Genomic DNA, 22,243 nt, shown 5'->3' with positions numbered 1-22,243 from the left:
TCGACGCGATTCCTCGAGTTGTGCCACAGCGCCTACAATCATCTGCCTCGTTCACGATCTTCAGAGCCATCCATCGACCGCCATAAGTAGAGTGCTTCTCCGAAATACGCGTATTGACGCTCAATACCTGACCCTAAGGTCGGCCTTTGGCTACATATGTCTGTCGAGGTCTCATCCAATGACCCGCAGCAATTGGATGCAATTCTCACCCGGTTTCGTGACGAGCCCGTGGATTCAGGCGGCGATGTCGATACTCTCTTGCCTCCTATTCTTCAATTTCTCATGGATCGTCGGACTGGCTCCGATGGCTTGTATCACTGGTTTTGCGACCGTGCTTCTCAGCTTACTTTAAAGGCTGCTACGTTTTTGCTGCGGCTCTTTGCTTACGACAATGGTCGAGTTGAAGAATGGAAGATACGTCTCCAGTCAATCTTACAGTCTTGTCATGCGTGCGCCCAGGGTTTACAGGAAGCGAAATTGAACTGCCAGCAGACGTGAGTGTGTGTGGTGAATACTTCTTCGTTTACGACTTAACACATTGTCGTCAGATACCTTTCCGCTTTTCCAGATGATACAATTGCATCGTTCTTCAGCAGCTTCAACGAATGGGAGCTGGGAATCGTATTTGATACGTTTCAGTCTGGTCCAGGGCCTTCGCCACTCGCTACCTCTTCGACTGCTATGTCAGTGACTTTTTACCACTGGGTTTCTAATTTGCACATCGTGGGGGACGAACGAATCATCTCCAAAACTCGACCTCACATTCCTTCGAAACCCTTCGCTAACTGGCCTGATGGAACTCCACCTCCCGGCCTCTTCTATCTTGTCATGCATGAGGACTCAGTTCTTCGTTCGTGGGCCAGCTCGCAGATATCTTACCACCATAAGGCCATAGAGGTTTCAACAAGCAAATCTTTACCCCTCTATATCACTGCTTTTGAGACTGTGGCGTCGGCTCTAGGTACTACGCCAGGGTACCTTACCTCGAACGGGCACCCAGGTTCTAGATCGTTATACCGCGATCTGGCCCTTGGCGCGAGCACCTTCCCTTTTTCAAAGGATCCAATAATACTCTGGTCTGGCTTCCGCGTCGCCCTGCGTCATTTTCCGCAGGAGTTCCTCAAGGCAGGAGTTTATACCGGTCTAGACGTTCGCCACATCACTGCAGGACATCTACACGATGTCGGCCCTCGTCAGTTCTTATCTTCTGTATCTTGCCCAAATGCGCTAAATGATCATCAGAATTCTTCGATGTATTGCGCTGTGTGCTATTTTTCCTCAAACATCTCGGCAGTAACACATGGGAAGGAGAGGGATCAGATTATTCTATCATGGTATTTGATTCGATAAAGGATAATCCTCAATTCTCGGACCACATACTAGGCATACACGATGCAGACGGACTGCCATGGACATTGCTTTGGTTCTCTGAGTATATCCTGAGCGCGTGGAGTCTCCCAATATTTGGAGGGCTTCTCGCCAAAATGGTCGATTTCCTTTGCGAGGAACTTCAGCATGAACGTTTCCAGGAATCACGCTCAACGACCATGATTGCGGCCGTTAATGCAAGTTCATTGGTCTATATTGTATTCGCATAATGACTGACTATGAATCAGCTATTTCGAACAATTCTACGGAAGTGTGAGGAGACTTCTGCCACGAGCCAACTCACTGATACGCTCAATGTGCTGGACATCCACGCAGACCGATTCGTCGCGATTGCGTTCGCGCAGTCATACCGTGGTCCCAATTGGGCCAAGGCTCGAATCGCTTGTCGCAAACTTGTTCAAAGTATCCTACGAAGGGATGTTCAAGATGTGAATAGGACGATCGCTCATCTATGCCGTGCCATCGCTAAACCAACAGAACCGGCAGCTATGCTGCTGCCTAGAGTCCCAAAGTCAATTTGGAAGAAGGTATATAATGATATTCAGGCCGATGACCCTGATGGTGTTGAGATGATCATCTCCTCTATCGCACTCTCTGCGCATCTGGACACGCTCTCATCAAAGGCCTTCAGCACCGCAAAGAAGGTGTATTCTCAGGCGTCGGTGGCCATCGCTCGGGTCAATGCTTGCATTGTGACATTCCGCGAGGGGTTTTTGGATATGGTATCCAACTATACCAATCACAACTCATCTTCTGCTGTCAAAGAGCTGATCCACCGCCCGTCGATGACAAAGGCAGTCACATTCCTGATGTTATGTCCTGACAACGATATCCAACTGGCTGCTCAGACACTTATTGGGCAAGCTTTCGACGTCGATATCCGATCTGAATGTTTCCGCGCCCTCCTAGAGCACATCCCTTATTCACTTTCCGCCATCTTCGAATTCATCCGAACCTTCGTGGAATACGTGATCATGGCTCCAGAAGCATGCAACTTGTCGAAGGCTTTGGTCCAGTGCTTGACTGACGTGATTGAGGTTCTTTGCTCTAGCTCGGACGGTCTGTTACAGGAGGATGCCACATCGAAGCGAGTGGGACCGGACTTGCCGGAACTTTGGAGTCTCATGACGCAGGCACTAGCTCTGATCTTCAAAGGGACTCCCGCATGGTCTCTGTATTTCGAGTCTGAAGAGCTGATCATCTGGATGAGAGACGCCTTAATCTTTGGTCGAGAGATGCTGGCGCAGTGGAGAGTGTTTGAGACTGCCGCTGTCCAAGCCTCAGACACGACATCATCGTCTGCAACGACAAGGCGAAAGCTATCTCAAATTGGCAGAAAGATGGTGGACGACATGCAGCAAGTCCTTCGCGAGTTGGCACGCTGGCTCCGCCTTACCGATGAAGAGCTGTTACACCAGTCTTTTGCCCTCTTCCATTCGCTGCTCGGTTGTTTCAAGGACACTCATACTGCTCCCGACCCCGATCTTATCGCGAAAGTTACCAGACACATCGAGGCAGCTCGTAATCCTAGGAATGGTCTTCCCCAATCTCGGCTGGACTCCGCGCGCTTGTCGAAATTAGAGGATGCTCTCGAGTGGTTCCAAGAAGGCGATATTGAGATCATATCCCATACACCAGCGCTCAAGAAAGAGGCTCGACATACCGAGGAGCTCAAGCACAAATTAAGCAGTCGAGTGCCTGACCGCACATCTCGAACTGGCTCCACTTCTGCTCATCCACAACTTTCCAAGTCAACCAAGTCAATTTCCACGAAACATGAGCAGAAGATGTCAAATATGGGCGCGCCGGCACCCCCGATGCCCAAGTTCAAAGATTCACAGCTTTCGTTAGCGGCCAGCATTCGGCTGAATAAGAAGAGAAATCAGCTTGTCTCTTCATCTGCAGGTGAAGAGTCCGGCGACGAAAACAGCGACAATGAAAGTAGAATTACAGACCTAGGGGATATGCAACGCGCACACAAAATCAAGAAGCTTCCTACTGGACCCCGCAGAATCCAATTAATAGATGCTCCCACCACCGCTAGAAATGCAGCATTGGAGCGGGTCAGACAGGCGAATGCAATTCAAGATGCTAGGAAACTCGCATTCCGCCTTAAACCTGATGTAACGGCACTTCATCGGACGGTCTTATCATGGACATACGACCATCCAGGGGGTGAGCCTCCAACCGCGAAGAAATTAGATCTAGTGCGCATTCCGGATCAGTTCATCGATCATGATCAATATCGTAACGTCTTCGAACCTCTGCTCCTGCTTGAGTGTTGGGCGCAGATTGTACAGTCCAGAGAAGAGCCTAAGGATGTCTATGAATGCAAGTTGACCGCACGATCTTTTATGGACGACTGGCTAGACGTGGATATCCTCATCTCCGAGCCTGTCAAGAGAGGCTGGTTCCTCACCGATACCGATATAGTACTCTTGCAGCATCCCGCAAAGAAGGCATCCATCCTCGGGAAAGCAATGAACTTTAGGACTATGCCTATCGGTATCCAGTCTGTTCAGGCCACTATTCGGTGCTTTGTGGGCAATGGCACGGATCCCGGATTACAACAGGGATCCACTTGGCGTGTCTCCAAGATTTTCAGGTAAGAAGAGTCGCAGTCAATCCCTGTCTACATAGGTGATCCTGACCTCGTCTGAAGTCTCAGCACGCTACACCGCGAATACGGAGCACTCGTTGCATTGCGATATTATGATCATGCCTCCTTCTTTTTGAGACCTGAGCTGTCAAAGAAGCCGCAAATCGACCGCAAGGATATTCAGCAGACAATGGCCTCGTATAATGTCAATGAGCCTCAGGCAGTCGCGATTGCGAGTGCTATGCGGACCGAGGGATTTTCTTTGATCCAAGGGTGTGTAATTTCGTCTTCTCGTGCGCTATTTGAGATCATTCAATCGTACTATTAGACCTCCAGGGACTGGAAAAACCTCAACGATTTGTGGCCTTGTTCAGTCATTCTTGGCGAACCGTCCTCGTGCAGCAACTGCAATTCACATCGGACAGCCTTCAAGGCAGCCAGACAAGCCTATACCGAAGAAAGTCCTGCTTTGTGCCCCGAGTAATGCTGCTATTGACGAGCTTGCTAATCGTGTCAAGGATGGCGTTACTGGATCTGCGAAAGGAAACATAGTGCCGAAGGTTGTCCGCGTCGGTGCCGAGAAAGCGATCAATATCAGCGTTCGTGATATCTCGCTGGATTCCCTCGTTGACCAAAGACTCGACCATTTTGGAGAGACTAAGAACCCCAGCGAATCTCAAAGCGAAATGGCCGGCCTTCGGAATGAGTTGGAATCGATTCGTGTCTTGAGGCAGAAGAAACAAGAAGAACTGAAGTCGCTTCGAGACAATCCAGCAAAATATTCCGCCATAGATGCTGAGGTTAATAAACTCTCAGCTCAGCACAGCAATCTTCGCAAACGAGTTAATCAGATGAAGGACAAGCAGAAATCTGACAACCGTACCCTGGATGCCACTCGTCGAAGATTTCGTCTCGATGTTCTTATGGAGGCTGATGTTATATGCAGCACTCTTTCTGGCGCTGGACATGACCTTCTCGAGGCACTGGACTTCGACTTGATAATCATTGACGAGGCAGCGCAGGCAATAGAGCTAAGCTCCCTCATTCCACTGAAATATCGGTTTTCGCGATGTGTCATGGTGGGAGGTGAGCTCACTGTGATCCCACAGCTATCCCTTCTGACTTGTCTCAAGACCCCCAGCAGCTGCCACCGACGGTCATTTCACAGGAGGTAAACTCATAATGCCTACCCTGCCTTAATCTCGGTTTAACATCCAACCTCAGGCCAGCAAGTACCTTTATAACCAATCTCTGTTTGTTCGCCTTCAGAAACAACACCCAGATTCTGTTCATTTGTTGAGGTATGCCTTTTCTCTTTCTCAACCCTTCGACCCGTCTACTTTCTTACATCTATCACAGTATTCAGTATCGTATGCACCCCGACATCAGCCAGCTACCCAGTCGAATCTTCTACCAGGGCCGGCTGCACGACGGTCCTGGGATGGCTGAAAAGACTACGCGCTCTTGGCATAGCGACTCGAAATTTGGAACGTACCGATTCTACAATGTTACTGGAGGACAAGAAACTCCGGGAAATTTTCACTCTATCGTGAACAGAGCCGAGATTCAAATCGCTGTAGCTCTTTATTCTCGTTTGGCCAAAGATTGTTCCTCAGAAGACTTGGACTACCAAGTCGGCGTTGTATCTATGTATCGAGCCCAAATTATCGAAATGCGTCGCGCTTTCGAAATTCACTTCGGAGCAGACATTGTGGGTAAAGTGGATTTCAATACAGTGGATGGATTTCAAGGGCAGGAAAAGGACATTATCATTCTCTCCTGTGTGCGTGCAGGTCCCGGTTTACAGAGTGTCGGATTCTTGGCTGGTAGGTTGATCTGCCATCAATTTGGTCGATTGACGTTGACAGTATAACAGATGTTCGACGAATGAATGTCGCCCTAACCCGTGCTCGTGCATCCCTCTTCATCCTTGGACACGGCCCAACACTAGAAAGAAGTGACGAGACTTGGAAAAGTATTGTTGGCGATGCAAGGTCACGATCTTGCTTAATCGACGTAAGATTCAGGAGTCAACTATTATGTTTGATGTACTGATTTTTTTCTTTGAAGGTGAACGTCAAATATTTTACTCTTCCTAGCCAGCCTGTAATATCTGCTCCGAAGCCCTCGAAACCAACGGCCATTTCACGCACGACGCTGCCCACCGGCTTGGCGACTCCTCAGGAGCTGAAGGCATCCATGACCAGAAAGTCTTCATCTGAAACTTACGAGCCTCCGGCAGCCGATCTCTCAACGGAACGTCCATTGGAGCATTTATCAGAACACACGCCGTCGACCACTGCGACTAGCGAACTAAAGGTGCAGATAGGACAAAAGAGACCAATACCTGAGGACGACGACAAAGATACTTCTGCCCAACCTTCAACAGTGAAGCCAAAAGCCAGACCTCCGGTCAAGCGTCAGAAACAAGGGCCAAATATATTCATACCTAAGAAAGTATGTCATCATAACTCCTCGCCAGGTTACTTTTATTGATATTCTGTTTGAAGCGACCTCCGTAGAAATGACCACATTTGTCTTAGCTCTGTCATAGATATCATAATTGCACAAATATACTTTAGCATAGCATCTTCGGTACCCGCTTTGGATTGGATTGACCAATCATTATACAGACTCTTTTATTGGAGGCAATTCCCATCCTGCTGGACCGAATTTTGGTATTACCACAAGATTTCCAGCACTGTTCTTCACTGGCTTCGAGAACGTGCACAAAGATGACTTCCCTAAAGACGACAACCAGGCCGCGTTGATCACGGTACAACCTTGCGGATATGAGTGTCAGATGACATCTGAAAGAGACAACACTAGCAAGACCACCTTTGAGCCACACACGGCTGGTTTTGATCACCTCATGAAAGACAATGAAATCTGGCGGCAATGTGGTCGTGAGTACAGATGATGGATGAATATAAACATCTTCTGCGATGCCCAAAGCTTGATAAGGGATGCCGCTTGACGTCGTATATTGATCGCCTGATGCTGAGTCTTTGAGAACCAGATCTTTTCGGATGGCAACTTGGTCAATGAAGCCGGCTGCTAAAAGTTGTCGCAGAACCTTGAGCTGACGACAACAAGTACACTCAGAAATGACTTTGAATCATATGTCATAGCCACACATACCTGGAGGTCACTCGGCGGTGCAAGGTCGGGTGTAAAACCTCCATCTATGTTAGGGAAGTTTGTGCTGACAATATTGCTGATCTGTGCGCGCAATTTATGGATTTCTTCCATCGCCTAGTGGGACATCAGTTCATGAAAAAAGGCAAAAGAGGTAGACGAAGTGCACCTTTGGCCTTACGAAATGCTCCGCACAAAATTTCTGTCCTCCTCCCGCGTACTCATATGCGCCCACGACTGAGAGAATTTTGAACAGGTCACTCAATGAATTACCAAGAGAGGCATGGAGCTGCAACGCGTGAGAACCCCTCGCCAATCCCGAGTTGCTGAGCACACACCTGCTGAGATTTAAAGAATGCTCGACGACGCATTTTCCTTAACTCCTTTGCCTTCATCTTGTCACTAGTGATGTGGGATAGCTCGTCATCCGAACCGCTGTCCGGCGATTGCAAGCCGTCTATAGCTTCTTCACGCAAAAATGGGTCGCCGACGGATAAGGCCGAGACAAGGGCGATGACATATGGCAGACAACCATGCTGCCGACCACTGACCAACATTTTTGAAAACCGAGGGGACAATGGGAATAAAGACATTGTCCTCCCCAGCTCTGTGATCTTTCCTCCAACAGTGTTTGGGAGTTCCGATGAATTCTGTATCAGCTGAAGTGATGGCACAATTGCTCCCAGATGTGTCAAAACAGTCTCCGCCTGTCGCAACGTTGATCGATCTGGAGGTGTTGGAAACGGAAAATTCACGACGGCGTCAATATGCATGCTCTTCATCTGCAATACTACACCTTCGATCGGCATGCGAAGGATCTCCGGCTGTGTAAACTGGTCGAAGTAGTTCTCGAACACAGCCGAGGAATATAGTCGGTAACAATGACCAGGGCCGGTACGGCCAGCACGCCCGGCACGTTGAGCTGCGGATGCTTTCGATATCCAGCTGATTTGGAACGATTGTATCCCATTGGCGACGTTATACCTGCGCTGTAGAACTGCTTAGGGACTGATAGAACGGCAGGCCTCTGCACGTACCTCTTTCGCCCTTCCGCAATCTATGACATATCGTATACCAGGGATCGTGAGAGATGTTTCGGCGACATTGGTAGAGACAACAACTAGTCGATGCCCTGGAGGAGGAGGTTGGAATACACGCATTTGTTTGTCGGTGGGTAAAAGGGAGTATAAGGGTATAATGTGCATTGGTTCTGTGATCAAAATTCAGGTAAACTTCACGGAACAATAGCGCGTAACAGTATATACCGTCAGATTCGTCGGTATCTATCCCCAACGCCTGTTCGTCCATCTCCTCGTCGTCTGTGTCCAATGCTTCCGCATCTTCCTCAGCAGTCTGCTGGCCATCTACGTCAAGGGCTAGATCAGCTTCCTCCACGTTTCCGAGGTCAATGTCCTCGGCCTCGACGTCCGCTTAAGATGCTAGTCAGCGAGCTCGTAACTTGATGAGAAGGCCGGAAAGGAATACCTTGAGCTGGTCTGACAGCGACGGTGTCACCCGCATCTCGAAAGAAATTATGAGCATCTGACCGCTCTTGAGTGACCTTCTGTCTCTTCTTCCTATCTTGCAGTGCTCTTGCACCGAATTTTACCTCGAGCTTTCTGCATACGCCAGCAATCTCGTTCTGCCCGGTGAGGAATATGAGGATGCCGCCAGGGGGTAATCGTGAGTGAATTTTTGACGCCTTGCGAACAGCCTCAGTCACGTAATCGGAGCCTGTCCGGCGGCTGAAGTGGACTGTGACGGGATGTTGACGTGCAGAAACGTTGATGATCGGTGGCGGCGTAGCAAACAAAGTTTTGTTTTCTGCGAAGTCGTTTACACGAAGAGTAGCAGACATGATTATTAATCGGAGAGGCTAGAGGATAAATGAGTTATATGCGTCCATGAACCAAGTGTGATGCACAGACCTTCACTCTATCCTTTCCTTCTTTCCACATGTCTTCTCTGAGCTTGATGACACGACTGAGCACACCTATTAAGATATCCGTATTCATACTTCTTTCGTGCGCCTCGTCAATGATTACAACAGAGTATTTCAGCAACAGAAAGTCCGTCGCAAGCTCGCGCAGCAAGACGCCATCCGTCATAAATTTGATTGATGTCGAGGGAGATACAGTCGCATCGTAGCGGATTTGATACGAGACGCGAGATGATGTGAGGGACAGCTCGTGGGCGACACGTGAAGCCATTGACATAGCTGCTACACGTCGAGGTTGTGTGACTCCGATCATACCAGGGTTGTCTAAGACGCCGCTTGAGTATTATACCAATGGTAGCAAAAAAAATGGACATACCGCTCCCTGGAGAACCGAAACCAGCCTCATACAAGAATTGAGGGACCTGCGTTGTCTTTCCGCTTCCGGTCTCACCGCATATGATGACCACAGAATTCAAGAGAATAGCCTCTATGATCGGCTGCTCCTCCGCCACAATAGGCAGGAGCAGCCTCGAGTCTTCGACGTCCGCGGGTCGGGTGACCGAAACTACCTTCTTGGTTGCTGTGTCTGTCTTGCCAGCAGCTTGTAGGTGTTGTGCTAACGAAGTGGAAGGAAGCTGGAAATCCTCGCCCAGAGGCCCCCGCATCTCTCCCGACGGGTCGATTTTCCGCTTTTTCTTCGGCGGAGGGGGTTCGTCAGTGGGATCGGATGGAGCCTGTTCTGAAGTGGATTCTGAGGGAACAGGAGCGACGTAGCCTTTTGCTGCGCTGAGTTGAGACATGGCCCATGCTTTGAACCCGGCGCGTTTGGGTTTCGAAAGCGGAGATTCCTCCTCCTGCTCTGCGCCGCCTTCATCAGAGCTTGAGCCATCCCCAGAACCACCATCACCCTCGGTTTCGTCCTCGCCCTCATTTTCCAAATCCTCATCCACTCCTTCGTCGGAATCATTGCCTGAGTCTGAGCTGTCGAAGGACGAGTCCGAGTCCGAGTCCATAGGACCTTGTGTAGAAGGCAATCCTTTCCTCCATTTTTTGAGGATCGTCTGTATTTCGGTAGTCAGATAGCCCTTCTCCATAGAACGTTTCACTAACTTACCCCGCTGCTCTTTGCCTTCTTCGGCACGGTTCGAGGAGCGATGATAGAGCCATCGGCATTGCGCTGCAAGGCGCTCCCTACAGCTGGTGAGACTTTCGACTTCGATTCCTGGGCTGGCGGGATGTAGCTGGAATCGAAGAGAATTATTGGCTGCGATCTGGTCGCTCCATAGGATTTTTGCCCCTTCTCTCTACCGGTCGGCTCATTAACCTCCATGAATTCACCCGTCCCCTCTTCCAGACCATCGAGGTCATCATCCTCACTGTCTGCCATCGCAGCGAGTCTTTCCGCCCCATATTTTCTCTTCCCGACCCGCCCGTCAAGTGCGCGGCGGATTTCCTTGTCCTCCAGTTTATCGAGATGGTCCTGGTGAGTAATGGCCTTTCCGGTGCCCAGAAAGGAAGATGACTGTAGATGTAGCGTCGTGGGCAGTTCGGCTTGGCTCTTGCTGGAGAGATTCAGTCCAAGTTGAGACCACGAGATGTAGGACTTACGATAGCTTCTCAAACAACTCTAGCCGTTCCTCTTTCTTCAATTTCTTGTCCTGAATAGACTTTTCAGTATACAGAAAATGAACAAACATTGGGTCCAATTACAATATATTTGTCGAGCTGTTTCTTCTTTCTGCTTGACACTTTGGAAGTCGATTCAGCGAGAAGCTACACACGGACTGATGAGAAGGCCGTCAGCCCTGAAAAGCGAGACTAGCGACGAACCTCTTGTCTCATCTTCTCTCTCCTATCGAGCTCTTTTGCCTCAGCCGATTTAAGTTCCAAGACATCCGCGTTCGGATCGACGGGCTGCTGTTCTGGCACGCCATCGTGTTTCTTCGTCCGCGTCTTGCTTTTCTTGTGGGAGGAACCCGCGACAGAGTGGCGGGCTTTTGCGTTGTATCTTTCCGGCCGTCGATGCATGATGAGGGAGATATACTCGAGGTATAGGCAGTTCAGACTCAAGGTAAAGTTGAAACGGTCAGGAGCGGGAGCAGCGCGCGTCAAATCTCGACGCGCAGAATTTTTGATCAGCTCCATTATCAGATAAGATAAGATAAACGTGAGTGAGTACAACAATCCTCTACCGATACAGGCAGTCTACGAAATACAGAGCCCTTGACCCGCAAGGCCGCAACATGTCGAATAAAACGAAGAAATAAGAAAAACATCGTGAAAGCATTCATGACCTGAATCGAAAGTTCAGTTGGAGACAGCTACGAAGGCGTTGTAGTTGTAGGTCTGCGGGCTCCCGTTGAACGTGAAGCCTTGGGGGTGGAAATCGACGACAGTCTTTCCGTTGCGTGCAATTGTGCCGTGCATCGTCCCTCCGGCGCTGATGGGTATCGAGAGCTTGTTCATGCCCGCGGGGACATTGAACGCCTGCATCTTGCCGTTGCCTGTTGAAAGCGTCACAGTCGCGGGAGCGGTGGTCATTGCGACCGCCCAGAGTGCATCCTCAGTCTGCACAAAGTATGAGAGCGTTCATATATATATATATAAAGATAGAGCATGAACATACCAGTTCAAAGTTCGCCGGCTTCCCAACGGGGTCTGGCGCGTTGGCGTCCCGCGGATGAGTACGCGACCACATGTATATCTTGTCCTTCGTGATCGCGGGATAGGCGCCCGTCTTGAAAGCAGTAGCATAGTACGAGGTCATGTCAAGCCAGCCTACAAGTAATTGGTTAGATGCTGTCAGCAGGCGAAGCGATCACGGAGAATGACGAACCCGTGTGGTTGAGTCCGTCCACCCAAGCTTGGCTATTCGGCTGAGCGCCTTCGATAGGACCAATATAGTGCGATTCGCCGTAATCGTTCCATGTGACGATCTCGACAATATCAACTTTGTCGCGCGAAGAGATGAGGGTCTCCCAGCGTGCCGGGTATAGGTGCGAATCCGCATAATAGATGAACTGAAGATGGTTTCAGATACGGAGTGTCATCAAGAACAAGAGGTGAACGTACATTCTTGTTGAATGTCTGCGGACTGTAATGGGTGAAAAACCAAGGTGAGACGGTGGCCATGTATGCGCGTTTACGCCCCTTGTTCGACATGGTGCTGAGACCCTTGATATATTGGGTATCGCTGTCTGTCGACGTGACGAATCTCGACAGGGTTTTCTGAACGATAGACCCAACTGACGATGTAAGTGAAGATAGGCTAACTCCAACAGAAGATAGTATAGAGTTGGCAGAAGAGGTCGTCAATGTGATTGGCCAGCCCGAGTTCCACTTCGAATTGAAAAGACGTCAGAGCTATGCCGGTACAGAATTGACTGAAACCTACGTTGAGCGCGCCGTCCATGGCATCGTTGAACGTAGAAAAGGTGTTGGGATCCACAAAGAACGACGGCACAAAGTACACTGCATTTCTCCCAGTCAACTGTGGATGCTGCGTAAACTGCGACGACCAGCCCTGCGCAGGCGACGCCTGGCCGAAAGTGCATGATTCTCCAGCGAACGTGGAGACGAACACTCTGCCGTCGTAAATGAGCTGGTTAGGGTGCATTGCATAGGTGGTGATGTAGTTGCGTAGAGTCGCAGCGTCGTTCGGACTCGAACAAGGCAAAGAACTAGCAGAAATGAATATGTTCGCGTGAGAATTAAGCGGTGCGGGGGAAGACACATACGACATGTCGAACGACAAGAAAAGCTTGAAGCCCGTCCCGGACATATTAGCAGCATGGTACCTAACATTCGGTCAGGATGGCCACACTGGGGACACGCTTGAAGAACATACGCGTCAGCAACTCTGGCAGGCTGCCAGTCGTCGCGGCCCATGTTTAACGCAAAGCCATCGATCCCGTGAGCATGAGCCAAAGTGATATCTGCTACCCAGTTGTCGACGGTGTAGGGATATGTGTTGCCAACCATGTGGTGTGCGATCACATACTTCCTAGAAGCGCCCGGAGAAGCCTGGGGAGGCGCAGAAGGGGCCGGTTGCACATTAGAGGAAGTAGGGGAAGGCATTGTTGGGGGAGCTGGAGACAAAGTTGGTACAGAGCTTTGCGGATCAGAGGGGATAAATAAGGTCGTGAAAGGAATGGAGACGGCGATCGAAGAGGCGGTCTCCTGCGATGCAGAGGTGCTGGGAGGGGGCGATAGATTCGGAGAGCTTGGCGACGCCGGGGAAGGGTATGGAGATACATCTCGTGCAATGAAATGCGGATTGGAGCGTATGAATGATTTATCAAATCCAGCCTGATGATATTCTACAGGGAAGGCATCAACAAGGAGAAGGAGAGCGAGTGAAAGAAAGGCAGCGGAACGCATAGCGCCGCGAGACGACCACCAGGGTGAAGGGAAGGAAGTTAGAAAAACGATGCACGGTACACGGGCGATGACATCCAGGTGCACTCACACTTTATAGACAGAAACAAAAGGGCGTGGCGGGAGACAGTGCCATCTGGCCTGAGACAATAGCAAAAGTGTCAGTCCCGTCGCCCAGTCCACGGCGCCGAACAATCACAGCGATGTGACGGACGCGCCTGGTCACGTCAAGTCACACAACGGCAACGGATGTTTGCATACATTTTTGAGAATATCTCGGCCTTCTATCCACATCATTATGCATCGAGACACTCGTGTCGGCCAACGCCGTCTGGTCTGCACGCGTTCATTGAGATCATGTCCCTGAGCCGTTGGAAACAGCCACTCTATTACTCATGGCGATGCGTGGGAAGGAAGCGCGTTGTTTGTCTGACGCGCACGCTCGACCTCCACCACATGTATTAGACCTCCAAGCTCCAATGTCCAGGCAAGTCGACGAACGTCCGTACACCCATAAACTGCCGCCAGTCACCCCTCTCATAACACCCTCTGTGTCTCCGCCGCGCTCTCGTGCGCCTTTTCGGCCGTCGGGACATCCTCCCGAACACCCATCGCCCTCAAAACGCCCTCGTCTTGTTCGGACGCCGTCCAGCCCGCCCTCGAGCGCTGCTTCTGCCTCCAATGCCGTGGCACTCACCGTTGCTGAAATTGAAGCATCGAGGCGCGCTGCCGTCACGCGTCTGTCGAACGCCTGGTCCCAGCTCGCAAAACGCTACATCCGAAACCTAGACGAGGACGACATCATCGACCTGCGCTCAATCGATATTATCGAGGATCGCGGAAATATCAGAGCTCTCGAGCCTGATGCGCACGTATCATCCGTGTGGGCGGGCGAACTACCGTCCGCAGATACGAGCAGTGACGCCGGTGGCGCACAGACAGAAGTAGAGGATGAGCTCGACGAGCTGGATGCGTTTGCCGAGGGAGGAGAGGAAGGAGGGGATTATCTGCCTATTGTCAAGAGTTTCGTTGGTGTGCCGCCAATGCGTCCCGGAGATCCCATGGATGATCACGATCTTAGGGAATTCTTGGAGGCGGAAAAGGCTAATCAGGTCAAAGCAGGTCGATTAGACGATGAATATAGCGACAGCCAGGCTGATAACGAGCAGCCGGTTCGTACACAGCACGAGGATGTTGAGGAGAGCGCAGAAGAAGACTTCTCAAGCGACGACCTGCCTCTGAGCACTGTGACCCAGAAACCGAAAGCTAAGAAGCAGCCGAGAGCTCGCCCACGAAAGTCGACCAGGCCACCACCTGCCAGGCTTCTCAGTCGTCCTCTGCCTCTTGCGGATGAGTCCGAGGATGAGCTGGGTATCTGGGTAAATGACGAATCTAGCGCTATCTATCGAGTGGTTCGAGACGACGAGCTTATCGACGACGAGGAAGAGGTCTCATCTTCTTCTCCAGCCTCCAATGCTGCGATACTTCCAGTGCTAGACGACGACGTAATTGAGATCTCCGATTCTGACAGCCCATCTCCATCTCCACGCCGGAATCGAGTGGAACGTATACCCCAGCCCTCCTCCCCTTCTCCCGCTCCCCGAACACTGTCTCAACACAAACAATCTGCTCCGACCAGCAAATTACAACCTGTCGCCGCCCCTCCCCAACTACAAACGCCTCCACAGTCCTTTACGTCTGAATTTTCTTTCAGTCCGGACCCTCCCTCACTTCCTATTGATGTTCCTACGAGACCCAAACCCAAACCTCGTCCGGCGTACAAGGGCTCGAAGGGGCAAACACGCTCCCAACCACTTGCATTCATCTCTGGACCCCTTCCGGAGGCTGCAGGACCGTCTGTCAACTCAACATTTGTCGCTCCAGCAACGCAAGCGAAATCGATGACACCAATAAAAGTTTCGCCCAGACTGAATGTATCCACCAAGCGCGCAACTCCACAAGTGATCATCGTGGGAAAAGCGCGTTTGGCCGCACCTGCTCGCACACCTGTTGGAGAAATGGTGAACCCTGCACAAGATGAACCCAGTCTAGATCAGAGGGAGCAATCCAAGGTCAAGGTCAAGGGTAAAGCGAAGACCTCAGTGGATTTACCACAGGACCATAGACGTCCCAACAACGCGGCTCAAGATATGCCATCAAAGGTTGACAGAAAAGGCAAGGGACGAGCCGTTGAATTCCCTGTCGAATCTGCTGCGCCGTTGGGCGCCATCACGTCGTCGCCTTCGGGATCGTCGCCTTTCTCATTGCGGAGAACAACACCCACGGTGTCTCCGCCTCTGAAGCCTTCAATAGGTCGGAAGCGCAAGCGGCGTTCTTCCCTGCCTGAGATCCCAGCAAACGCAATCGTTGAGTCCGACCTGTCAAAGCGGCCTCCAGAGAGCAGAGGGAGACGACAGAGTCAAGAAGTGGCACCTAGTTCTCCAACGTCCTCATCACATAGTCATGAATCCGGGCGTTCTGTACCCCCAAAACCTGTGAAAACATTCGCAGGTACGTATTTTCATTGCTGTGCGTATTGTCCATGTCTTTACTCCTCGCTATTCTCCAAGGCCATCGAGGACGGCGTTCGCCGCGTCCAGTTCGTTCTCGTTCTCGCTCTCGAGCAAAACCCGCTCCTGTGCTCGTTGAACGCGATTCGGTCCCTCCGAACTATGTGCCGTATAATATACCCTATACACCTCAGCATCAGACTTCGTATGATCCTTCTCACCAGGGACAAGTGCCCCCGTATCCTCCATTACCCGATCCGCAAGCTCAATACGTTTTGGCTCAAGTCATGCAGCATCTATCGTACATGATGGCTACAAGTCCGGGCATGTTGCCTCCACCCAACGGCAATCAAATGCACTGGCCACCTCCGTCCGGCCGTGCATATGGGCAGCCATACCAACCGTATTGGCCACCACACACGTCAGCTCGCCCGCATGCGTTGTCTTCGTCATCGCCGATGGCAGGCCCCTCTCACATGTATCGCCAACCCGTGTATCCATACCCGCACGCCTCCGCGTCATCGCCCTCGCTCGCGACACTTCCCCCTTCTTCTCTTCCCCCTTCTTCACCGGTGACGTGGGATACCCCGGCCTCATCCTCGCCACCTATTACGTCTTCCTCGCGTGGGCAGAGCAAGTCCAGGGGTCGCCGGGTATCATTCAAACTAGACGAAGAGCCTAGACGGGGAAGAGACAGAGAAGGTTCGGACGACTTCGATTCCTTAGCGATGGTCAAGTCATCGAGCATGCCGGAAATGTCCTCGTCTCCTGTGGCTCGGGGACGGAGTCGGTCCGCCGTGCCCCTGCCCGATCTGAGTACCAAGTCTCAGAGCAGGAAGGGAAAGGGAAAGAAAGCGCAGACAACCAGTGCTGGGAGCGGAGTTGCGAGCACCGGTCACCATCGCTCGGCTTCTCGTACTCCGCGCGGGAGGACACCAGGGCCAGGAGGCGGTGACGAGGACGAAGACGAGGATGAGGAAAGTGATCATTTCAAGAAGCGTAAATGAAGCGACGCGTCATGCTCGGGCACATTGGCAACACGGTGGGGCGCGTGCCAAGTATGTATGCGATTTTCCGGTCTCGTGATGACAGATTAGTATGCTTGTAGGTTATCATTCCAATCGATTTTTTGTCAGCGGAACTTGTGTGCATCCGCTCGATATGACGAATGTGGGATACCGCCACGGCCCATGGAACGATGCAAGCCGCCGAGCGGCGTCAGGTCCGCGTATGAGCATGTTGGTTTGGCTGTGTGGAGTGAGTGTGTGGATGGGGCCGGAGCTTGGCCGCGTGTCGGCCGGGGAGCGGGGGATGCCGAGCGGTCATCAGAGCCAAACAGGGCCGGAAGTGAGCCAGATCTGGGAACGGTGGGCGATTGCCTCCCCTTCGTCCTGACTCCAGCTTCAAATCGCTCTACGCACACGACCACATCCCTCTCCCTTCCCTCGCACGCCGTCTGCTCCTTCGCTTTCGCATTCAATTACACACCTGCGATCCCCCCGCAATCGCATACGTCGTTGAAGTTTGGGTGTCAACGCTTTGGACAAGTCATGGTGTGTGGCTGCTTAATTATCACCAGAAAAAAAGCGCTCATAGCCCCATGTCCGCCAGGGGTCAACACTTTCATCACCAGGTATGTAGATGCTGATTTTTGCCCCGATTTCAAAGCTTATCGCGCCTTTTGTTGCGTTTTAAGCCACAGAGAAGAATTCAGAATCGGGAGAAGACGCCCGGTTCGCATATGGAGTCACGGAGATGCAGGGATGGCGAGTCAGTGAGTGTCTCTACTTTTACTGAAAAATAAATGTTTTTTTACCGTCTTCGAGTAAATCTGACACTTCTCAACATCTTCTCTATTTGACCTTGAATCTCTTTCCATTTTTTCTTCCGCTTGACTCGATCACACCAATCAGCCTACTAATGCCCGAGCCTTTCCTTTAGCCATGGAGGACGCACACGCGGTTGCCCTCCGATTGGACGAGGGAGAGGAAACTAACTCTTTTTTTGCCGTGTACGACGGACATGGTGGTACGTTCGATTCTATTTAGCCGATCGCCGGTATTGATTCTCTCGATTGCAGGTGGAACGGTGGCCAAGTTTGCCGGCCAAAATGTTCACCAACGGCTAGTCAAGGAGGAGTCATATCGTGAGCAGAAATATGAGGAAGCCATGAAGCGGGCGTTCCTGGGAACGGACGAGGATATTTTGGCCGGTGGGTTACACACATATCTTCATAGTCTGCCCACATGAACCTCATTCCTCAGATCCTGCAAGCGCTAAGGACCCTTCCGGTTGCACGGCGGTGGCAGCATTGATCACGAAAGAAAACAAAATCTACGTTGTGCGTTATCTGTCTCGTATACCAAAGCTATAATAACATGGGTACAGGCCAACGCAGGTGATTCGCGAGTTGTGATCAGCGTCAAGGGTCAGGTGAAAGCGTTGAGCGACGACCATAAACCTCAGAATGCTAGTTAGTCGATCTTTTGCGTCCTACCACTCCTCTTTTACTCATACTCAATTACAGCCGAGAGTGCGCGCATTCAAGCTGCTGGTGGCTTCGTCGAGTACGGTCGCGTAAATGGCGAGTCATGCACACCACTCTTTCCAGCTATATCTTGACACCGCGCAGGCAATCTTGCTCTCTCGCGAGCCATCGGCGACTTTCAATATAAGAAAAACCTTTCCATTCCGCCAGAGAATCAAATTATCACCTCCAATCCCGAAATTATGGTTCACGATATCACAGAAGAGGAAGAATTTCTTGTCCTCGCTTGCGATGGTAACGACATTCTCGTCACTCATTCACTGTTGGCTAATTGAGCGATTCTTCAGGAATCTGGGATTGTCTCACCTCTCAGCAGGTTGTTGATGTTGTCCGATTGCAGGTAGCAGAAGGCACACCTTTGCCAGAAATCTGCGAGAATATCTGCGAACTTTGTCTGTCTCCGGATACATCGTCCGGGGCGGGCTTCGGTTGCGATAACATGACGATCATGATCGTCGCATTCTTACAGGGCCAGACCCAGCAGCAATGGTACGAGAAGATCAAGGATCGCGTAGAGCGTAAGTATGGATACAGGACGCCAAGTACTCTCCCTTCCCTCTATTCCCAGAGTCGATTGCTAGCATTTAAAGCGAGACGGCAAGCGTTACAACTTCGTGAAGAACGCTTCGCAGAGATGAAGCGGGGAAAAGAAGCTGAAAAACAGCGGAACTCCTCGTTTCCCACGGTAAACGGACGTCGTGTGGAAACTTACGACTGGGCCGACGGCACTGTCCTCACTGTCACGCATCTCACCACCGGCTCTCACAACGACGACAATAGCGATGACGAGCTTAGTGATGAAAATCCGGACACCTTGATGGAGCGAGATAATTGGAGCGCGGCAGAGGCATCAGGTGTGACAAAGAGCTTGAAGCAGCAGCTGGAGGAACTAGAAAGAGACGATGATGAAATGGTGAAAGGTGCGGGCGGCAGCGACAACGACACCAACAATATCGATGCAGATGCCGACGCCGACGATGGCGACAACGACAACATCAATGCAGATGTTGACGACGACGAGTTGAAGGAGCCATTTGACAGCGTCATCGACTTGTCCCAGGCAGAGCAACATCGCGCGGAAGTCGAAGCCAGTGGGGCACACAATCCCCCTCTATCACCATCATCCGCCGATACTCAGTCTCCTCGGTCCACGATCTCAGACTCGCCACCTACGCAGGGTGGGGCCTTCCCCCAAACCCGAACCCAACCGAACGGCACTGCAGTACCCGAACAACTGAAGTCGGCTCCTGGAGGCGATGCATTTAGTTCAGCCGTCAAGGCGGAAGGTTTCCTTGATTCAAGCGAAAGCCCGTTGAAGGGGTAATGATGATGGATTTCTGTGAAACTTACAGTCTTTGTTTAGTATGTCTCGAATCTCCTCCTACTCATGGCCCCCGCCATTTCCTCTTTCTGGGCCTCGCGCCGACCACATGTGTTCTATTTATTGTCGCGGGGTGTTCGTTGTTGCATTTGTTACTGTCATATTAAGGTCTACCCTTCATACCACTGTACTTAGTATTTCGTGCTAGTCTGATGGAAACAGGTTAGATGGAAAACAATTGTCGCACTTGTCTCGTATTCGTCGTATCTGATAATTGAGCGGCGTCACCCAAAGCGATGTATCATAAGGTAGCACGGAGCACGATCATCTCGCTTTCACAAAGACATAGAATCAATGGATGTCCGGGGCTTCTTTCCATTGCACCTACGCCGAGCAACGGTCCCGCTGCACCCCCTCCGATGTGGAGGATCGCCTGCTTCGCCCAAGTATCTTTGGGACTGTTTACACGGTAAATGTACAGGTTTCCACTGTAGTCCGAGCTCCCACCCTCGAAGGCCAGTACCGCTTTGGAGGAAATATGATGGATGAAGCGCGTGTCGCGCTTGGAAGCCAGCACGAAAGCGAGCGCCGAGAGCGTAGACGTATGCTTCCATCCAGGCGCCCCTCCGTCCTCGCCCCCTAAGAGACTATAAAGGAGCCCGTCGACCGTGCTCTTGACGGCGAGCGAGATCCCAACGGCCTGGACGCCCGGCAGAGGCGTGGACAGAATATTGACGACCTCGCCCTCGCTCTCGCGCGCCCATGGTGGCGCGCTCCCATCCGCGTTTACCCATGTCAGACACGCCGGGAACCCGACCGCAGCATCCGCCTCGTCGTCGAGCTCGCCCTCCGCGAGACTCGGCACCCCGCTCCCGAGCCCGAGCCCGCTGACGTCCCGCCCCTCCCGCAGCCCAGCGGTGTACTTTTCGAGCGACTCGCGGATTGCGTATAGCTCGGAGGGGTCGAGCGTCTCCGGTACGTCCGCGGTGTCGCCCGTGGCGCCCGCGCCCGCGCTTTGTGCGGCCGCAGCGGTGTCGAACACGTGCGGCCACCGCGTGCCGGCGTGCTGTTTTTCGAGGTGCAGGGTGAGCAGACCGTAGACGCTCGTGCCCTGTGCGTCCCATGTCCAGAAGCTCGAGGTGGGAGAGATGCCGCCCCAGAGACGCGCAGCGGAGTAGCGAGGGAGAGGTGTGAGGTCCATGCTCTCGGCGCGCACGAGAACGGTCAGTGTCTGTGGAGAGAACAAGATGTTGAACGCCGATTTGGGAGTGGTCGCAGGTAAGGGAAACGCGACCGTGAGCTCTTCGGAGTCCTGCGTCCATGCATACGGTGGAGGCTTTTGGATGTTTGGGGTCTCGGATTCGTCGAGGTTCTCGCCTTGACGAGGAATAGGGGCCATCTCGTCTGGAGATGGCTCGTATGGATTTTGAGGGGTGGTGTCGATACGCTGATAGGGCGAACCGCCCACAAGGAGGAATGTTTTTAGATTCGCATGGTATGCGGTGTAAAGAGGTACATCTTCCCCGCGGCGATACCAGACGATGTCTAGGGCAAGGATCCCGTCGCTGGGAGATACCAAGGACGGAAGCTTGAACGCAGCTGCAAGTACGTCGAATCTCGCATGAGATCGCTTGTGGGCGGACGGTTGGTCGTGTACATCATCATTTGTTGTTTCGTAGTGCTTCATTGATAATATAACCAGAGTTGTGTCTTCAGATGTCTGGGAAGAAGAGTGGATGCGAAATGGTGATGCAGTGGGGAACACATCCTTGAGCAGCTGGTATGTTCCACGGAGCTCGCCTTGTCCGTGCGCCGAAATACCCAATATAAACAATAGCCCGTGCCCATCAGAGACGAACAGCGTGTCCGCGTTCAGGTATGCAGCGGATGGATACTCCCGCTGATGCGCATCCGATAATGATGTCTGCATTGACACCGGAAGCTCATATATGACCCGAAACGAGGGCACTTCCTACTTAGACGAGCAAAGCCATCCGTGAGTAGGCTCAATACTCTGACATGGATTTGTAGACACACTACTCACTCCATCCATACTGATAGACACAACACGCATCTCATTGTCTATATACACAGCTTGATTCGCATTCGGACAGACGGACAGGTGATTGTGTCGGATGCGACTTTGTACCTCCTGAAAAGAAAGCGGCACTTTCCCAGAAATTGTAGCTTGGGTTGGCTTGGATGGGAGAGGATGATGAGCGAGGACATCTTCTTCAGAGATAGGATCCAATTTATACCCCTCGAATTTTGGGTTAAGGAGAGAGCGATCAGGATTGAACGCCATCGCTCGTTTCGAAACAGTGACCGTCGGTGGGAGGAATGGGCGCTTATCTTATCTTGTCCCAAACGGCCAGATCTTATCTCTCCAGTCCTTCAGCGCTTTAGCAGTCGGATTTGGTCG

The 22,243-nt window shown here is 51.7% G+C and overlaps 7 protein-coding genes across 7 annotated transcripts; 4 read left to right on the top strand and 3 right to left on the bottom strand.

Annotated features, from left to right (window-relative positions):
* Positions 1-156: 156 nt before the first annotated feature.
* HETIRDRAFT_318935 (uncharacterized protein) lies at positions 157-6,484 on the top strand (the record flags this gene model as incomplete). The annotated part of the gene is made up of 11 exons (XM_009547921.1): positions 157-494; positions 549-1,192; positions 1,243-1,559; positions 1,617-3,994; positions 4,052-4,261; positions 4,317-5,074; positions 5,122-5,159; positions 5,213-5,289; positions 5,348-5,814; positions 5,865-6,004; positions 6,059-6,484. 11 exons carry the CDS (start codon positions 157-159, stop codon positions 6,482-6,484), a joined length of 5,793 nt encoding a protein of 1,930 aa, XP_009546216.1.
* A 129-nt stretch (positions 6,485-6,613) lies between these two features.
* On the bottom strand, positions 6,614-10,641 carry HETIRDRAFT_318995 (uncharacterized protein; the record flags this gene model as incomplete). The annotated part of the gene is made up of 11 exons (XM_009547920.1): positions 6,614-6,771; positions 6,824-7,070; positions 7,130-7,243; positions 7,296-7,415; positions 7,465-8,115; positions 8,164-8,336; positions 8,392-8,545; positions 8,688-9,002; positions 9,037-9,389; positions 9,442-10,126; positions 10,180-10,641. Coding segments are annotated over 11 exons (3,432 nt in total), but the record flags the coding sequence as incomplete, so codon positions are not given.
* Positions 10,642-11,372: 731 nt separating this feature from the next.
* On the bottom strand, positions 11,373-13,142 carry HETIRDRAFT_51383 (glycoside hydrolase family 71 protein; the record flags this gene model as incomplete). Its single annotated transcript, XM_009547546.1, has 7 exons — positions 11,373-11,633; positions 11,692-11,843; positions 11,902-12,085; positions 12,138-12,404; positions 12,460-12,745; positions 12,803-12,862; positions 12,913-13,142. The coding sequence occupies 7 exons, from the start codon at positions 13,140-13,142 to the stop codon at positions 11,373-11,375; spliced, it is 1,440 nt and encodes a 479-aa protein (XP_009545841.1).
* A 2,279-nt stretch (positions 13,143-15,421) lies between these two features.
* On the top strand, positions 15,422-16,293 carry HETIRDRAFT_439968 (uncharacterized protein; the record flags this gene model as incomplete). The annotated part of the gene is made up of 2 exons (XM_009547919.1): positions 15,422-15,953; positions 16,013-16,293. Coding segments are annotated over exons 1-2 (774 nt in total), but the record flags the coding sequence as incomplete, so codon positions are not given.
* Positions 16,294-16,506: 213 nt separating this feature from the next.
* Positions 16,507-17,091, top strand: HETIRDRAFT_439967 (uncharacterized protein). Its single transcript, XM_009547918.1, has one exon. The coding sequence runs from the start codon at positions 16,681-16,683 to the stop codon at positions 16,957-16,959; it is 279 nt and encodes a 92-aa protein (XP_009546213.1). The 5' UTR covers positions 16,507-16,680; the 3' UTR covers positions 16,960-17,091.
* Positions 17,092-17,346: 255 nt separating this feature from the next.
* Positions 17,347-20,840, top strand: HETIRDRAFT_439966 (uncharacterized protein). The gene is made up of 11 exons (XM_009547917.1): positions 17,347-17,505; positions 17,564-17,585; positions 17,649-17,726; positions 17,894-17,980; positions 18,033-18,164; positions 18,217-18,293; positions 18,341-18,425; positions 18,480-18,536; positions 18,585-18,734; positions 18,788-19,259; positions 19,745-20,840. The coding sequence occupies exons 1-11, from the start codon at positions 17,503-17,505 to the stop codon at positions 19,764-19,766; spliced, it is 1,185 nt and encodes a 394-aa protein (XP_009546212.1). The 5' UTR covers positions 17,347-17,502; the 3' UTR covers positions 19,767-20,840.
* HETIRDRAFT_475018 (uncharacterized protein) lies at positions 19,317-22,126 on the bottom strand (the record flags this gene model as incomplete). The annotated part of the gene is made up of 2 exons (XM_009547916.1): positions 19,317-21,789; positions 21,862-22,126. 2 exons carry the CDS (start codon positions 22,124-22,126, stop codon positions 20,123-20,125), a joined length of 1,932 nt encoding a protein of 643 aa, XP_009546211.1. The 3' UTR covers positions 19,317-20,122.
* Positions 22,127-22,243: the final 117 nt, after the last annotated feature.

This window comes from Heterobasidion irregulare, assembly GCF_000320585.1.
Source record: "Heterobasidion irregulare TC 32-1 unplaced genomic scaffold scaffold_05, whole genome shotgun sequence".
Taxonomy (NCBI): Eukaryota; Fungi; Basidiomycota; class Agaricomycetes; order Russulales; family Bondarzewiaceae; genus Heterobasidion; species Heterobasidion irregulare.
This window is presented reverse-complemented; position numbering and strand designations above follow the sequence as displayed.

Coding starts and splice junctions, on each gene's coding strand:
- HETIRDRAFT_439967 (XM_009547918.1), top strand. CDS start 16,681: ATGGTCAAGTCATCGAGCATGCCGGAAATGTCCTCGTCTCCTGTGGCT.
- HETIRDRAFT_439966 (XM_009547917.1), top strand. Junction 18,165..18,216: donor GGACGAGGATATTTTGGCCG/GTGGGTTACACA, acceptor CTCATTCCTCAG/ATCCTGCAAGCGCTAAGGAC. Junction 18,426..18,479: donor CCATAAACCTCAGAATGCTA/GTTAGTCGATCT, acceptor ACTCAATTACAG/CCGAGAGTGCGCGCATTCAA.